Source organism: Echeneis naucrates, chromosome 10, assembly GCF_900963305.1.
Source record: "Echeneis naucrates chromosome 10, fEcheNa1.1, whole genome shotgun sequence".
Classification (NCBI taxonomy): Eukaryota; Metazoa; Chordata; class Actinopteri; order Carangiformes; family Echeneidae; genus Echeneis; species Echeneis naucrates.
In genome coordinates this window covers 4710934-4728994 of record NC_042520.1, presented here as the reverse complement: position 1 = coordinate 4728994, position 18061 = coordinate 4710934, and the positions used below count along the sequence as shown (strand labels likewise).

General features: G+C 41.5%; 2 protein-coding genes across 2 annotated transcripts; one reads left to right on the top strand and one right to left on the bottom strand.

Moving 5' to 3' along the window:
- Positions 1-2932: 2932 nt before the first annotated feature.
- On the bottom strand, positions 2933-11361 carry gask1b (golgi associated kinase 1B). The gene is made up of 4 exons (XM_029513143.1): positions 10499-11361; positions 9568-9785; positions 8598-8824; positions 2933-6443 (listed from the first exon to the last, which is right to left on the bottom strand). Exons 1-4 carry the CDS (start codon positions 11325-11327, stop codon positions 6236-6238), a joined length of 1482 nt encoding a protein of 493 aa, XP_029369003.1. The 5' UTR covers positions 11328-11361; the 3' UTR covers positions 2933-6235.
- Positions 11362-12789: 1428 nt separating this feature from the next.
- On the top strand, positions 12790-17350 carry tmem144b (transmembrane protein 144b). The gene is made up of 12 exons (XM_029513042.1): positions 12790-12868; positions 12959-13117; positions 13232-13354; positions 13820-13919; positions 14093-14173; positions 14293-14371; positions 14545-14624; positions 14914-15032; positions 15411-15530; positions 16238-16335; positions 17026-17079; positions 17267-17350. Exons 1-12 carry the CDS (start codon positions 12790-12792, stop codon positions 17348-17350), a joined length of 1176 nt encoding a protein of 391 aa, XP_029368902.1.
- The last annotated feature ends 711 nt before the right edge of the window (positions 17351-18061 follow it).

Sequence of the window (18061 nt, the reverse complement as noted above, 5' to 3'; positions counted from 1 at the left end):
ATTTCGTCCTTGTTGGTGTCAAGCACTCAGGCTTGTAGTGTTCACGTGGCATTCACTGTACTTGCTAAAAAGGGCGAAGGATGACTCATCTGACCGTGTCATATTTTTCCACATCTCTGTAAGGGCAGTCCTTCTGGTGTGTCTAATATCCCTATGTTGCTGTTGACATTGACACTGGAATGACACCTATTCCTCCACATTGCCCTCCCACCCTCAATCTCTCAGCAATTCAGGAGGATCACTTATTGCTCTGCTACTCACCATTGTGACAGTTTATTCTGGGGAGAAAATGTGATTAAAATCTTTTTCTCTTTCTTTTTTCTTTTTTTTTTTTTTATGGAGGTTGTGCTGTTGTACGTAAGCTTAGAATGGGCAGTGACAATCAGCAGGTCCATCGCGCCAACCAACCTGAAATTCAGCCTAAGGGGAGAAAATATGATCGTCTCTGCTGACACATTTTGGAAAGATGGAAAAACCACAACCACGCAGGCTTTGCTCCTCGCTTAAAGGCACGCTATGATTTCCTTTCCTAACAAACAAAACACAGTAAATTCCTCCAGTGTAACTTGGGCTCTTTCCATAGCTTATGGGTGAGGCCCTGTTGCATTCAGAGCGCTCCTGCTCGGAGCATTTTGACCTTGGATAGACAATTGGCCCACGGTGTAGGTGAGGAATGTTTGGTGTCTCTGTCTTAAGGCTGTTTACACCTTCGACCAGTGTCTGCACATGGTTGTGGAAGTTTAATACTGTAGGCTTTAGAGCGGCTTCCATGAGCCTAGTTCTCCCTGTAAGACTTGTCTTTCCTTGCTTTTTGTTTTCTGCTTCGATGTTTTCCGCCAGAGATGAATGATGATCCCCAGCACCGAACTTCTCCGGCTCAACTACCAGAACTGAAAAAGGGGCCGCTGCTTCAACTGTACACACATTGAAACACAATAGCCCATGTATTACAGCATGTGGCATTACACCATCCTATTTGTAACTAACTTTCTGGCTGAAAATGTCTATTCAGAGAAGTGGATACACACTTGACTCCTATGACCTGTTATTTTGGTTTGAAATTAAGGTCCTGTCTGCCAGTAGCTAGACATTTTACAGAAGTGGACATCACATGCTCACAACATGGTGCCAAGCAGAGCTCAACTGCTGTAGAAGAAAAAGTATTGCATGAGTGTAATGCAGCAAAATATAAACTCAAATCTGAAACACTTTCCCTGTTATGGGATTCACTCACAGCTAATCGAATGAGTTATTGCCCTCAGTGGTTTCATTTGGGGTCTGCTATGTGTTCTGCATGCCACACCTCTGTCATCACAGGACCTCTAAATATAGGATGTGACATATTCTGCCCACAACTGTTTAATTGCCCCATATATCTCTGAGAGCAGATGTTTGAGATGCCGATCCGCAGAGATGCCTCACCCCAGTTTTGGTACATGTGCTCATTCCTTTTAAGTTCACATCATAGTTGCTGTATCAAGTCTGTATTAATGTTCCTGCTGTGATCGTAGTTCAGTTTTTTTTTTTTTTTTTTTTTTGCTCATGTGTGTGTGAGTGCGTTTGTGCATGATATAGAGAGGGGGAAGATCAAGACTTGCCAGTGCTTAGAGTACACTGAGTTCTTGGTGCAGAAAAGCCAGAATCTCTCCAGGTCAGGAAAATGAGTCCTAAGCATGATAAAAGCAGGTTGTGTTTAGGGAGACTGCCAACCAGCTGACTCTTGGATCAATTCCCCTCTTAACCTCACATGCCTCAAAAGCAATGCATCAAATCTAGTCCAGCTTCTGGGAACATGTTGTGGTAGCCTCCATTCACCTGAGCGGCTGACCTTCCTCTCAGAATCCGAACATAGAAAAGTAAGCCCTGTGATCGTTTCTCCAAGCAGCAGGCAGGAGAGCCTGAATCGAGCGCATCATCGCATTAATGGAGACTGCTCATGGCACCTTCTTTCATTATTTCAAGATGAGACAGAACCACACTTCAGATACTGTATACAGGATCTCACCCCACATTAAGATGCTTAAATTGGCTTTGAAAGCCAACAGTACACAGTTTGTTGGAAATGTGCTTTAAAAATGAACAAAAACACGGAGAGGGGATTTTCAAGATACAGTAGATGCTATCAGAAAGGGGAGGTAAATGATAACACGCAGGGAGGAAGGATATTTCTATTCGGAGAAGGTATGTTCTGTCAGGGTAGCTGAGATAAATCTTTTTCTTCTGCTGTTTTTTCCACAAAATGAGGTTAAAAGATCCTCGCAGCAAACCAAGCCTCCAAATGATGTTTTAACACAAAAGCCGATTCGCTGTGGGTTCTAACTCCATATATCTACAAGGTCCAATGCTTGTGGCATTTTAGTGAAATGAACAAGCTTTGACACGACTTTATCTGACACATGTTGACATTCTTTCACTTACTGCTGTAATGTTTTTATCAGCTTTAAGAGTGCCTGCTGCCGCAGCATCAGATGCAAAATGGCAGGACATTTTGTTGTGTCTGATTCTCTTTCTGTGCTGAAGGAAACAATAGAGCATCTGTTTGTTTTTTCTCTCTCTGTCTCGCTGTTCTCTCCTGCAATCTCCCAGTTGAGCTCGCTCAATGCTGAGTGTTTGAAACACTCTGGGAGACACTTGGCAGTGTAAAGAAATGTGATGTTATACAAAATTTGACCTCTTAGAAAATAGTGTGAACTGTCGGCTTCAAAGGAAATATTCAAACTGTTCGGGTGGAAATGTAAAACAGAACGTAGGAAGGAAGATTAATGGAGGTTTTTTAATGAATACATAACCTTTGGTCATTGTTAGCGCTTGACACAAAGGAAGTAATAAGAAGAAGAAATAACATTTCAGGAAATTGTGTTTATTTGATTCATGCAACATATCGCTCAGATCTCTCATCAATTAAGTAGGAGAGTAAAGTTTGAGTGAATAAGAATTATTCTGAATAATATTGCTTGTGAGTACATAAATGTTTTACTTATTTTTTTTGTCACAGTTAAATGTGGGTGAGTGCACAAGTTGCAGCAGGAAATGACATCATTATAAACCAGTGTGATTACTGCCGCATAGCTGAGGTTACGAGAAATAAAGAGCTCCTCTGTTTGGACTCTGACCGAGCAACAATCAGCCGGGAACAGCTGAGTCAAACTGCCCCAAATTATTCTCATAAACTGGAAATCTGCTGATGTTCTATGGCCCTCTGAACATCAACGGCTTCAGGCAAGTTGAAGGGGGAGACAAATAAGACGTTGGAGAGAAGAAGAAACTGAGGGGAAAAAAGCTCATTAGATCTACAAACAAGAGCTTATTTGTCAGACGTGGTGTTTACAATAAGAAAGAAACATTCATAGACTAATTGTATACATTTCACAAATCATCACTGAGGCTAAACATCCTGAAGTTATTTGAAAACTTGCAAAAAATAAGTCAGTTAACATCAAGAGCAGAGACCTCTTCTGTATTCTTCATGTGAAAAATAAAGTGCGAAGCTTGTTGCTTCTTGAAGGTTTTAAAATTGGACGACCTGCCTGAGGACATAAGATTTTGCAAACGCTGCATTTCTTTTAAGGAACAGACTCTCTAAGGGGTATATTTATCTTCACTCATCATTTACTATATATTTAACTAATGAATCTGTCAGGGATCAGATATAGATGGTGTGCTTTGCTGCATTACCAAATTTATTGCATTAAGCGGTAGATGTTAGTGTTCAAATACATTTATGATAATAAGCATTGCAGAGATGTTATATCATTACATTGGTCTATAAGGCGTGTAGCCACCTGCTGGTTTCCTGGAAACTGATCCTAGCCGACAGAGACTTCAATTAAAAGGTATTGGTTGTTTTTATATTTGAACTTTTGTATGTATAAATCAAACGCTGAATAATTTAGTAAACCTCGGAGGTCCTTTGTTTTGCTCAGACATAGCCAGGCTAGTTGTTCCAGTTTGCAGCTTTGGTCCACTTCAGAAGTCGTGTCTAAAAGTGTAATGAGATGTGGCCTTCAGAGCTGCCGTGGACCACGAAGGTCAAACTGTAATTGTGCAACGATAAAAAGATCACAAAACATCACAGCCTTCGTTCTGTCTTAATGGAGGTTCCTGTCTAGTTACCCAGATGTCTGTTCTAACGCAACATCTCATTTGTGCAGCCTTTTGTTGCTCTACTCCCGCAGCCTGACCCCTCATAAGTGGATGAAGATGGATGGATGGATGTTGCTCTGCTGTCCCTGTAGTTCAGTGTGGGTTGCTGAGGCTCATACAAAACAGGGAGATCTCAAGGATTTTGACTTTGGATTTCAGCTTTTAATGCAGCAATAGGAACATTTCTTTTTTTCTGCAAACATCAGCTACCACTGCAGACAGGGCCATTAATTGTCTTTATCTGCTATATTGTAGAATAAGAATTTTGATATTTGATAAGCTAATGCTGGGCTGCACATGTCTGCGTTGGCTAACTAGCTACTTTTAAAAAGTCTTGCCAGTCTGTGTGCGACACTTGATCTACAGAATTATGCGTATAGTTTTGACAATGGTCTAATTTCACTGAGTGGATTTGGACGTGAGGACGTGAAGAAGGTCCAGGTCGTTACGTGCATGCATCAGTCAGAAGTCGCCTTTTGTCTGCGTGCATGTTACTGTGTGAGAACATGCGTAAAAACGTATGTGTAAAGAAAGTGAGTTCCGCCGTGGAGCACTCTGGGAACTAGAGAGGGTTTTCTAACACAAACACACACACACACACACACACACACAGGCTTGGACCCCACTGACACACTAATGCGGGTGCAGTGGGGTTAAAACAACAGGCAAAATAACCCTGAAAGCCCCGTTCACTCCGACTCCCAGTGCCCAAAGCACACCATTAAAGACACCATGCTGCAGCTCAGGTTTCACATTCACTGACTATTTCTGATGGAGCCTAAAGTAGATAGACATGAGGGGAAAAATGTCTCTGCTAAGAATAAGAAGGCTTTGCAACAAGTAGGTGATGCACATTTAAAGAATCACAGAGAATAAGACTTGAACCAAATACGGTTGCTGGGAATGAAATTGGGAAATTTTCTTCAATTTCTTCTTTCTTTTTTTTTATTTTAGCTTCAATGCAACTCACTTAAAAGCTATAGATCCTTACCAGGCCCAAATGTTTGACAAATACATGCCTTTATTGACGCTCAAATAGTTTCAATATTTAGAAAATCAAGTACAAAAAATAAATAAACAAGAGGAAAATGAATATAAGAAGAGGAGTTTTTATAGTTAAACTGAAGTAAGGCGTAACAGAATATCAGGTTAAAATCTTTGTCGTGTACAGTCATTGCTTAGCTGTATGTAAGTTTCATCGAAAGAAACAGGATTAAAATTAAGTTTTCCAACAAAGATTTTCCTGAAGAGAACTTCTTGGGGTTTTGTTTTAAAAAGTGTTAGAACATTTTTTTAAATACTGTTTTAATTAAATATTGAAGTTTAAGTCTCTTGTGTACAGACATCTTTTTCAGCGTAATAATAGGTGATGCGAGTTCAGCCGGGTGGATATAAGCTGTGGCTTGTTAATGCAAAGAGGCTTTGCTGAGATCTTAATTCCTGCCACCCACCAGAGGAGCAGACAAGAAAAGAACTTATCAAGAAGTGCATTAATATCACAGACAATGCAAATTAACTCGCTGGAAGGCCTTCGAAGGATGAAAAAGTTTGAACTGCACTGTCTGTTTACATAATGACAAGTGCATTGGCCTCTGGGGGGGAAAGAATCAAGACGTGGAAGATGAAAGAAAACCTAATTTGTTCCTTAAGTGAAGGTTCAGCTTTCAAAATGACGGTGAAAATTAGCCCAAAAAAAGTCTCCAATTCAAATGTGGGGTTTTCACTACACGTGATTTAAATGGTTTGCTGTTGATAATTCTAAGAGCAAACTATTACACACAACTTAGTCTGTTTTGAAGAATGACCAGTGTCCATTAGACATATATAAATTCAGTAATCCTGTTGTGTTTTTTTTCCTGAGGATTCGGGCCACTTGTTCTCCAAAGTGCATGCTCTCACACTCTTGTGGCATGTGGGAATCTTTAACGAATTGAAAACCATTATATGAAACAGCTTTAGACATCAGCTGATGATTTTCTCCAGGACACCCTGAGGAAAATGTAACTGAATTAAGCTCCACTGTCTTAGAAACATTTAATTTGCTCTGTCTGTGTCTCAGCTTTTTTTTTTTTCTTGATTGGTGTAAACCTCATCACACGTTCATGGCGATGACTTTGATCCCGTGTGCGTTTATGTAGGTGAGGAGGACTTTGACCCGCTTCTCGATCACATCGATCAACTTGTCGATGCCCTGGCGGCCACCCTGGCTCTCCCAGTACGTCTGGTCCAAGAACAGAGACTGGAGCAGCTTCTCCCTCAGCCGCCGGCTCCTCAGTACTGACACCACCTGCTCCGGAAGCCTGACAGGACGCAGGTGAGACAAAGTCAATTCAATTTCAAACCCATCGTAGAAGAAGACATAATCTTATTGGCTGTCAAAATTTTAAGCCTTTTTAGGACGGCCTGGATATTTTGTAGCTGCCAAATTTGTCTTTGCTCGAAGTTTATCTCAGCAGTTATTGTCAAAGTAAGCTCTGCAATATTGAATAGGTAACTGCAACCTTGGAGACGAAAACACAGGAAACAATGACATCTGGAATCCAACAAGGAAAGAAACTGCCTGATGCTCAGAATAACCTCATGTCTTTGTGCTACATCAAACATTTTTACCCTGGTAAACAGTCCATGTGTAGGCGCACAACTATTCAGTAAAGTCAACACACTCCAATGAAAGATTCAAAGCAGCAGCTGGTCTTCATAAAGTGTTTTTTCCTGGAAGCAGATAGCAAGCTTTAGATCAAGTCACACATTTATCTTTGATGACTGAGCTGTCAGAAAAAGGATATGCAACATGGCTTTTTCTGCTCTGAACTTTCTTGTGGAATAATGGAACAATCTGACCTGTCGGAGCCTTAACTGAAACATTAAACAGGCAGTTCACGCTTTATTTTCACCATGTTTCACCCTTTTGAAAAATATTGACCTTAAAAGTAACTACAGCTGTAAAACAAGTGTAGATGAAGAATAAATAATTATTTTTTTCTCTGAAATTGTATGAACGGTGAAGTAAGAACGAAATGAAGATATTCAAGTCAAGATCAAGCACCTCCTATGTACATTAATAAATAACTTTAGTTGCAGCTCCATTTACACTTACACACTAACTGTAAATCAGACTTAAAATAGCTATTGACAGTTGATGATGGCAGAGATTAAATGATGTTAAATGCACCACATAAAGCTGTCAGCATTCCGCTTTGAATCTGGGCTCAAAAATATGATTATCCTACGAAGTACGAAGGTGAACGAGCGACATCTCATGTGCCTTCAACAAGAACAGGACAAATCTATGTGGGTTGAAACATTCGTCTGTAAACTTCACATGGCTATCGTATGACTGGAAGTGCTGTTTAGTGTCTGAGTTGAAGTGGACTCCCATTAATGTTTGAGGCGTGGTCATGTGGCTTCGGAAAAACATGAGAGAGGAAACTCTATTCACTGTTTTGTAAGTATTTAATGAGTAAGATTGGCTTTTTAGGAAGCTCAACTTAGGTTTTTAAAAAAAAAACCCAAAACTATTTAACCTCCAGCGTAAGTTAAGAAAATGATCAGGTATTAATGATGCCCTGTGATCTTCGATGTCATTTGATAGCAGCTAAATTTAGACTTACGTTGCCCTTTTATCTCATTCAAACACTGGAATAGAAGCTCCAGGTTTAACAAAGATCACAGGGGATCCATGTTTGGGTGAGATTCAAGCGTCCGTGCCAAATCACAGCTTCTCTTCTGTCGCCACTGATTTATTGATCAAAAGAAAGGATGAAATGAAAGTAGCATCTCTACAGGGTGGTTTGGAATTGGATATGTAGACAACTAACCCCCTAACCACCCCCCCAAAAAATAAATAAATAAATAAAAAATAAAATAATCCAAATTGCATGTTTACTTTGTGGAACCAGATCTTAATATGTATGTATTTGTAGGGGTTGAAGTTACACTAAAGGTTTTAGATCTAATATCAAAATAGAATTCGAAAGATTACATTTGCAACCACAAGAGCAGAGCAGCCACTTGGAGGAATGAAATTGTTGGATTACTGTCTGAATGTGAATCATCAAACTCTTGTAAAATTCAAATGAGCTTGTTTATCTTTGCTTTCAGTCGTCCTGCACAGGGGAGGAGATTAACCAAAACCAAAGCCAAGCCACTGTGGACAACTATTTCACAATGATTAGTGTTAATAAATAGTCCTTCGTTGGTCCTGGCCACTCATAAATTGTTTCCTTAAAATGTGCAAATCTTGTAGAAACAGGAAAACACAGATGAATCCTGCACATATGGTACTGCAACATGACGGACGTTTTGGATGTCATTTCAGATGTGGTGCAAGTACGAATAACAAAGTCAGACTAAAATCTGACTTAGTTTATACGTTAACCTGAATTGCAATCAGAGCGCCCATATTAACCAGATATCAGATGTATGTTTTTGACCCTGTTGTGATCCAAACTCACTCCTTGATTCCCTCCAGCAGCCTGAAGTCCAAGTTGTCCTCGTTGCGATCAAAGAAGCCCTTGTTGTGGGTGAAGACCAGGTGTCTGGAGTCGTAATCCCTGTGGATGATGTTGGCCAGTTTTATGTGGTCCTTGTCTGCACATTGAGCATGGTGACCAAGTTTCACACACACATCTTCCTGTCTGGGCCTGAACCCACAGCAGCTCTGATCCAGACGGTTGTGAATCTGAAAGAGAGTTCATATTTCCTCCCAATTTTAGTAGTTTAGGTTAATAGAATCAAATGTTTATGTAGTATTTATTGATTTCTGGACTGATATTTCTGAGGTGGGGGTTTTTTGTTTTGTTTTTTTTTTTGTTTATTTTCCCCTTTGTGACAAGATTGGACGGGGGAACTCCTCTGTCCCTCCTCCCTGAAACCTCCACAACAGCAATAGCAACTCCTAAATATCAACTATGTTCAGGATATGAGTTGTTATTGTTTGTTCTTCAGAACCAGATTTCAAGCTGCAGATTGGACTCAGTTTCTTTAAACTGCACAATATGAATTACTTGTGACTTATTCATTACTTTTCTGAAGAAAAAAAACTATCAGGAGCTGAATGATAAAAGCTGCATCACAATATCCTCCACAACAAATCTGCCAGATCTACAAAGCTTTTTCACAGTTTACACGGTTGGGTAAAAGAATTCACAGAGGACGTGTCCAAAATGCCGAAATGTGACCCGGTGAGGCCTCACACACAGGAAATGAAGTCGTCCTCCAGCCAAAGCCCAATACCTCTGAGGATATTTCACTTTGTGTTCGACAAAAATAGGTTCTCAAAAGTTATCAGTAAGACTTCAACTCCGCAAAATCAAAAACACAAGAACACAAAAACTGCAGATGTTCTTCCACCTTAAGAGAAGTGTGGGAATTAATCTTGTCATTTTTTTTTTTACTGTATGAATTTCAAGCATCCTTTGTTACCTGCAGCAAGAAGTCAAACAGAGCTAGTTTGCTCCACTCGTAATGATGAATAGTGGAGCAGCCAGATTCTGGTTTGGGGCTGATGTTTTTAAGCCAGCATCTTTGCTTCAGGGAGTGTTGGTAGTCCCCCCACGTTAACTTCACTGTGGCCCGGCCAGCAGCAAGGCCCTCTGGGTACAGAGATGCATCCCATGACACCACCGGACAGGGCTGAGCGTCTGAAAGAGGAACGACAGGGAGATTTACATGCTCAGGTTGGAATGAACGTTCAGTCGCAGAGTTTCTCGCCTATTTATACCGAGGAAACGCCTACTGAGGAGCATGCACCTCACTCGCTCCTCGAGGCTGAACAGTTTCTACCTTGTGCAACTAAGCAGATCAAGCTGACAGGTTTATATTCAGTTTTTGTTTTTATCTCCCCCTGAGAATGTAGAAAGGTTCAGGAAGATGCTCCTGTACCATCAACCCCCCCACACCCCCTCTTTCTCACAGCTCTGGTCTTGGATGGACAGATCTGCTATGGCTTTACTTGAAACTGGTGATTTTCATTTACAGTCCACCTGACAATCTTTTGTCAAGAACAGCGTGCAAGTTGCATCTCAGTCCGCATCACAACAGGATGTTTGTGGAAATAATCCCTCTGTGCCAGTTTTCGTTTTTAGAAGACCTGCAGTGTTCACTGCGGTGGTTTTCACTCCACAATCAGCCAACCTACAGCAAAGCCACTTAATCAGGCTTTCATTCATGTTTTCAAAAGCACTGATTTCTCTATTTCTCAATGATGTTGTTTATTTGGTAGAAAGGGTCCTGAGCACAAAAAGAGCCACTCAGAGAGGAAAGTGAATAGTCATGATAGAATAATTTCCAATCCCACACCCCCGCCATGCTCCAACCTGGGTCAGAGATTGTTGGTCCAGCTCAGTCAACCCACCGTGTATGAATCTGAATCTCCTGCTGACGGCCGGTAGAGTCCTGTTCAGCCCCAAGACCCGGTCCAAATGGAAAGCAAACACCTCAGTGGTGTCTACGGGACTGCTGATGGTTCCGCTGTACCCAGCTGTGCCGTTTCCCCTGTGTGCCTCAAAGATCAGAAGTGATGGAGAGTCTCCTCCGCGAGAAACTTCTCTGATGCGCAAAACTTTGGCATCCGCAAGAAAGCGCATGGCTTTCACATCCTGCTGGCTGAGCCACGGCGGTGCCCTTTGGCTGTAAATCCGGATAGAGCTCCCGTGGGACTCGGTTTCTGCATCTTGATTAACATCTAAAGATTTATAATCGACATCCCTGCTCTCTCTCCAGGAAGTCTTGGCTTCAACGTTGCGCTGAATTTGGCCCGCGTCCTGCCCCAAAGTGTCAACTTTGTTCTGCGTAAAAGCTGAGTGGGCCGATTTGTTCCTTCTCGCCTTCCTCCTCAGTTTGGGTCTGATTGTCCCCCGAATATTTGCTGGTTTCAAGCGTTTCGCCTTCAGCGTTATGTAGACCACGTTGGACCGGGTCGGGACCACGAAGCCTGCAGCGGTCTGCGGGTGGTCACCACCGGACTCCAGGTGATACAACCCCCGGGTGTGCCGGTACTTGTCTCCGCCGGTCTTTCTGTCCCGGTGCCGCTCTGAGTGTCCAACGTGTAAAACCACGACGCCCCAATAAAGTGCACACACGGCCGCGACGAGCAAAGTCCTTTTGGAGAGACGGCACCTCCGAAAACTGGCAGTCAGCCTCAAAAGGGGGACGCATAACCGGTGAAATCGAGACTTCCCCATCAGAACTTATTTTACTATCATGGTTGAGCGTCTTTTTTTTTTTTTTTTTTGTGCTGAACTCCAGGCAGGGAGGAGCGCACAACTTCCGAAACTCGTTTTTGGGAAGGCAGGATTTGGGAGCTGGGAAACCACCGTCCAACACGGACAAGAAGCAGAAAGTTCAGTTTATTTTTCTGTCTGGAAGCTGAATCAGCGTCATCATCCGCTCCACATGAAACTCACATCAGTCTGAATGTTGGACGTTTCTTTAAAACACATAAAAACATTTGTGGTGGGGGAAAAAAAAAACGTCACAGCTGAAATCAGAATAAAGATGATATAGAAATGTGGCATCTGAGAAATTGCTGCAGTCGGTGCTGAAATTTTACGGCTGAGACATTTGAATATCTGGAGGGGTGATTTGGACTTCGTTATTATTCGGTCACGGTGAATCCAGAGGTTAAAGGTGAAGGTGGGAAATACTTCAACTGCTAAACATCTGCGCGTTTTAGGCGACATCTGCTGGTCTGCTGAGTTTCTTTCTTTCTTTTTTTTTCTTTTTTTTACGTAAAAAAGGAAATTGTGAACATCAGGAAACAAATATTTCCTCCAGCGGTGAAAATAAACCCGGACTGGTCTTCACAGGATTTCCTGAGCTGAGCAGAACTGGTTTTAAATATAGATCCATTGTGTCGGAGCTCTGTCACTGGGTCTGCTGTTCTGGTTCTCCGGTCTCAGTACTGGTCTTCCTCTGACCCAGTTTACTCGGTCTGACAAAGCGAGGAACTCGAAGTTATTATGAGGGTCTTGAGTGCAGAGGAATCATTTAGAGATGAACAAACTCATATTTATGTATGATGGATATTAAAAAAAAGGGGTCTTTCACAGTTTGTGCTCCAGAGCAGAAAGAGATGAGTTCTGTACTGAAGATCTGAATTCATTATCGCACATTTCTCGGTGTCTATTTTTCTAATAAAAAAAACCCAACTGCTGGGCTGTTTATTTCAAATAAACATCAGACAATTTTCTTTGGTATTTCTGACCAGGATGGAACAAGATGCATCTTTAGCAAAAAGCAGAAATGAGAGGCCTATCCTCGGATAAACGGCAGCTTCTTTGCCGAGCTAGAACCTGCACAAGATCTTTTTAATAATCCTTTTTTTTTTTTTTTTTCCTAATTCACTACTATTACTGCTTTACCAACAGGCTGTACATAAAGCTATCAATCATTCATCTAAAAATCCATTTCAGTCAGCGACAAAGAGAAGCACTCGTGAGGCCGCTTGATGATTGTCAGCCTGCACAGATGGCAGCAGCAGCCATATTGTTGTGTTTCCTGCTGGTTCAGACACAGACTGGGTGATTAGATAACTGGCAGCACCTGGCTGACTCTCAGACAGCCTCAGTGTGTCTGGATACTGTGGCCTGGCTCCGTCACAAAGGGGAACCAAACAAAACAAAAAAAAAATACTTTATTTTTAACATGCTCCAAGTAAAATGCCCAGCACTGGTTTTATTTGTTGCAACATTATTGATGGTGAGCTGTCATAGCGTTCAACAAGGTGGGTGAACTATGGATTAATGTGGGCCTCTTTGTGTGTGTGTGTGTCTGATGTTTGTTTTTGGCTTTAAAATCCTTCCAGGTGTCAGAGGTGGTGAAAATGCCGCAACTGGAGAATTGGAAACATTTAATCTCACCTTCAACTCAACCAATATGACAAATTTTGCCTACGGAATCACTGCAAATGTAGTTGCTGTGTTACTGTATGGCAGCAATTTTGTTCCCGTCAAGAGGATAGAGACAGGAGATGGTAAGCACACGAGTTTTAAGACTTGGAGAAACAATGGAACTTCCATTTTCAGACTGTTGGAGGCCCAGATGGGTAGTTGCCTCTGCTGTCTTTTTTGGTTTGTTTTTTTTTCAGGGATGTTTTTTCAGTGGGTGAACTGTGCAGCCATATGGGTGGTGTCCATTATTGGAGACACGATGCTTCAGACACCCAAATTCCACCCGTTTGCGATGCTTGGAGGTGTGATCTGGGCTACAGGTATTGTATCATCAAAGCAAAACTTCAAGCTCTAACCGTTCTTCGTGTTCCTCCTGACGGTGAGTGCAGTCGGTCACACTGGGACAAATTTCCTTCAAGGGCCCAGCTGGGCGTTGTGCAGTCGCAGATGGAGTTGAGGCATCAAACTTAAAGCACCCATCTGCTACAGCTCACATTGAAGTGATGTTGCACTTCTGTGATAGATGAGACAAACTTTTTTTTTTTTTTGGGACATTGGCTGTGTCCCAATTTCATACAAATTTCTGCCGCAGTAAAGTGCGCTGCGTGTGCTGCTATTGTTGAATTTTACTTTTGATAGAAAAAGCAGCTTGCTGCTGCTGGTTGAGCTCTCACACCATGTCTCTTGCTGTCTTACTGTGTGCTACCATTTCAGCAGTGGGAGGAAAAAACTGCAAGAGGCGTTCACATAAGTTACACACGTTTGCTTAATTCTATCGTTCACAGGAAATATAACAGTTGTTCCGATTGTCAAAGCACTCGGCCTCGGCCTTGGGATTTTAATTTGGGGATCCTCTAGCTTGGTGATGGGCTGGGCCAGTTCAAGGTGAGCCAGAATAATGAATGCCCTTCCTTTGAATGTGAGAAAATGTCATCTTCTCTGTAACTTTTACATTAATTAAGTTGGAAAGGTCACACAATTTTGGAGTTTTGTAGTGGAGATGTCACCGAGCGTTATCAGTGCGGCGTTTATTTATGAAAAGAAACGCTGTCTTTCAGATTCGGCTGGTTTGGCATTGATGCCCAGGATGTTTCCAGGCCAATTTTAAATTACTGTGGAGCTGGGTTATGTATGTTGAGGTAAACGGTGAATCTGGAAACTAAGCAGAAGGTTCCAGAAGTCCAATCTCTGAGTAACATGAGGCCGCGGCAGTTTTTGTCCTATTTTGGATGACAGATGTGACTTGTGTTTGTTTCAGCGGGCTGATCTTTCTCTTTGTGAAAGCAGACGTGGAGCTGCATCCCGACTCGGAGTCCATTCCACTGCTCATCGACAGGGTGAGCGCATTGATTGGAAGCCAACGTGTTCATCTCTCCCCTCTTCAGTCATTTCATTTTACCATTGTTTTCTTGACTAAATTGTGAAGAACAGTCAATGCTGGCCACTTGGTTCTTTGTGTTGTTAGGAAATGCAGTTTCATGCAATATTACGATGCTGTTTCTTTCTGCAGAGAATAAATTCAGGCAGTTATGGAGCAGGTGCCTCTGAGTTCTGGATAGATGTCATCGGACCAAAGACCAGGCGTTTCATGTAAGTTTATGAAGCAGCGATTCTGATTAACTTATAACTTTGGATTTTTCCAAAGGATGACATGAAGTACAGATTTTACATGAGACTTTCACCAGAGACCTTTTTAAGGTATTCAATATAAAGGCTTGTTTGATTCTATATCCTCTGTTAGGAAGTAGAATATTTTTCAGGTGATAAACATTAAGATGTTCCCACGCCTTCCTAAACAACACAGAAATTAACAGTGGAAATTGAACAACCTGCAAACAGAGACTGAAAAATCCTCCTTCGGTCTGTTCCTCTTCCTCAGAGGCTGCCTGCTTGCTGTTGTGTCGGGCCTCCTGTACGGTTCCTCTTTTACACCAATCCTTTACATCAAGAGCCATTCATCATGCCAAGACAGCATGTTCCATGGAGCCAGTCTCTACGGTACGGATACAGTGTTTACTTACTGGTATTACTGTACACAATGAGAAAAGATGGAAAAAAAAAAACATTTAGGAAAAATGAAATAAAATGTTATCTCTGTGAATAATGTGGCTTGGTGCAGTCTATAAATAACACTTGGTCCTCAAGAGAACGAGATTTCATATCCAGTGTCCTCTCCAGTCACTTTAAGGAGGCGGTGTAAAAACGTATTTGAAAAGTCATCTTGAATGTCTTGCTGCACTTCTTTTTCTCAGTCTGTTAGCTGTGTTATGGGGACAATATCAACCAAATTTAAAAAGCAAAGGCTCCATCGAATTTCAGTTATTAATCTATTGCAAAGCTGCAGAAATGATCCAAAATATCTTGTCTTCTTCACAGACCCTCACTACGTTCACGCACAGTGTTCTGGCATTTTCGTTGCAAGTACTGTGTACTTTGCCATCTACTGTGCTGCCATGAATAACAGACCCAGGATTTACTCCAAAGCCATCCTTCCCGGTAAGGAACGGCCGCAGACACACAGTTTTGTACATTCTGTGATTGTTACTTGTAGGATTAAATGATAGAGAACATTAATTTCTCTCGTTTGCAAGGAACAGCACCCACTATTTCTGTGAATCTTTTTTTTTCCTCATAATGGTTCCAAAAAAAATCTAACTCTTGTGCGTAAACAAGCTGATTATGTCTACAAGCCGCTGAGCTGAAATGTAATAGAGCCAATCAAAGCACCTAATAATAGCTTCAGTCTGGCTCTCACCGAGACAAGAAGCCGTTGTAGAGTATGAAAGCAGCTTCCTTTGCCAAGTTGCTTGCGAAAACATATTTACTCAAGGATTGGCTGGATGTGATGAGTCGGGGAAAAGTGCTGAGATTAAACACGTCCACTCTGGCCAAGAAAGCTGGCAGGTAAGTTTACACCAGTCGCTTAATTAAAGCTCGGAGAGTGAGCCTTTAAGAGAGGACCTGAATTTCATGGCACCGTTCAGCATCCCCTCATCTTCTGGGCAGCGGCTAACTAAAAATCCCAATTAGGGATGTGTCTGTTAGTGAAGCAGTTATCAGCTCCTGGAGTTTATTCCTGATCCTGACTCATTGTGTAGTTCTCACTCTTCCCTGCTCCTCTGTTCTGTATTGATGACATTATTGGTTTAAGTGCAAGAACCTTCTCATTCATACATAGTCTTTCATTATTTTTTGCTCCGCAGGTTTTTGTTCTGGACTAATGTGGGCATTAGCCACATATTGCTGGTACCTGGCTAATAACTATCTGAGTGCTGTCATTACCTTTCCTATTGTCACCGCGGTAAGTCGATCACAACCTAAGTACTGATTTGTCATTTAAAAAAAAAAAAAAGAAAAAAGTACAACCTCTTGGCTGTTGATCTGCACATGTTCGAGAAGGGGAAGACACACACACTTTTCTATTTTTTTGGAGGGGGCCTGATGGGGATATAATGCAAAGCTCTCAGGCACTCAAAAAAACATTAGGAATTACCAAATTTTTTTTTTTTTTTTTTTCAAGAGGCAGAAAATAGGGGCATGTCATCAAAAGTTACTGTCCACACAAAAATCGGTATAATTGCTCAAACTAAACTATGAATCAAATCAATTAGAGAAAAAAGGCTTAAAGATAAAAGTTCTTCTGTTCTTATTCTGGCAGCTCAGTCTACTGTCGTCTATCAGTGAATGTAGTATAACAAACAACCTTAAATCAATAAATGTCTCTCGTTCATCCTTTTTTTTTTTCATTGAAGTCACATAACTGTCACTGTTGTGTAGCTACACTGGCATTGAGATTGAAGTTTGGCTCCTCAGCTGAAAATGTGAAGAATTTTAAAACCCCATTCCTGGTCAGACCTTTTGATTTTTCTCTGAACAACTTGAATTCAAGGCGATTTTTATTTATTCATTTATTGATTTTTTTTTTTAATTATTATTATCATCATTATTGGTGTGTGCTCTGTAAACAGGTTGTTTGGTTTCTCCTCCTCAGGGATACGGTCTGGTTGCAGCGCTGTGGGGATCCTTGGTGTTCAAAGAGATTAAAGTAAGAATCACAACATGGATCATGTTGGATACTCAAACACTGGCCGTACTCTGTTTGCACGGCCATAGTTTTAAGAGGAGGATGTTTGTTTCTAGTTGACGATGACAAGACTAAAAGGAATCGCGTTGAAAATTAAACATTTGTAGAGCAGATTTTAACATCTTTCTCTTTTGATATTTTCTCTCAGGGGGTAGCCAACTGCCTTATCTTCCTCTTGGCTGCTGCGGTTGTCGTGACTGGTTCTTTGCTGACCGCCATCTCAAAGCTCTAAGAACGCACAAGTCCGTGGCCTGAGCACATCGACAGATGTCGTCTTCCTCCATCTCCATAAACACCCTTGGTTTTATATTCCTCCTGTGAGATTAAACCAAAATGCATGATGGTCGATCTGAGTGTTGGAGTTCAGTTAAACGTTTATCCTCTGACTAACATCGGGTGGCAGTGTGTCACTGGGACCCCTCGCTGTGTCTGATTGTGGGGAAGAGGACGTGGATTTTTCTGGTTCTGTCATTCAAAGTACTCTTTCTATTTATAACGTAAAGATGAGCTGAATACATGTCAACATTTATTTGAATTTTTGCAAGGTTGATATTAAAAAAAAATTTGATAGTATCACCCCCAGTTGTCACAATTAAAAATGTTTTGTTGTGCTGAGGGACTAAACGAGCGGCAGTGACTTGATATTTTTTCCGCACATTGCATCAAAACATCTGAGGCACTAATTCATAACCAGAACAACTTCTGACTCCATGTAGAAATCTGGCAGGTGGTATTAATATATATTATTCATATGCATTTCTGTCTATGGCATCATGCTCTTTCCTCACTGCAGAGCTGAGCCTGGCTGTGAGCACTATTCGATGGCTCCACAGAAATGGAAATATGAATGTCCACTGGACTATTGTGAACATATTTCAGCGTCTTCTGTTTAGCGCCACGTCGATGCTGCATAAAGCCACTTTTCCGATAAAGGTCAAGCCCA

What these genes read in the sequence shown, in the direction of transcription:
- gask1b (XM_029513143.1), bottom strand. Translation starts at nt 11,327, where the DNA reads ATGGGGAAGTCTCGATTTCACCGGTTATGCGTCCCCCTTTTGAGGCTG. An exon ending in GAGATTCAGATTCATACACG is followed by an intron (nt 9,786 to 10,498) that starts GTGGGTTGACTG and finishes TTCCTCTTTCAG; the next exon opens with ACGCTCAGCCCTGTCCGGTG. An exon ending in TGTTTGACTTCTTGCTGCAG is followed by an intron (nt 8,825 to 9,567) that starts GTAACAAAGGAT and finishes ACTCTCTTTCAG; the next exon opens with ATTCACAACCGTCTGGATCA.
- tmem144b (XM_029513042.1), top strand. Translation starts at nt 12,790, where the DNA reads ATGCTCCAAGTAAAATGCCCAGCACTGGTTTTATTTGTTGCAACATTA. An exon ending in CTGTCATAGCGTTCAACAAG is followed by an intron (nt 12,869 to 12,958) that starts GTGGGTGAACTA and finishes CAGGTGTCAGAG; the next exon opens with GTGGTGAAAATGCCGCAACT. An exon ending in CTCCAAAGCCATCCTTCCCG is followed by an intron (nt 15,531 to 16,237) that starts GTAAGGAACGGC and finishes TTTGCTCCGCAG; the next exon opens with GTTTTTGTTCTGGACTAATG.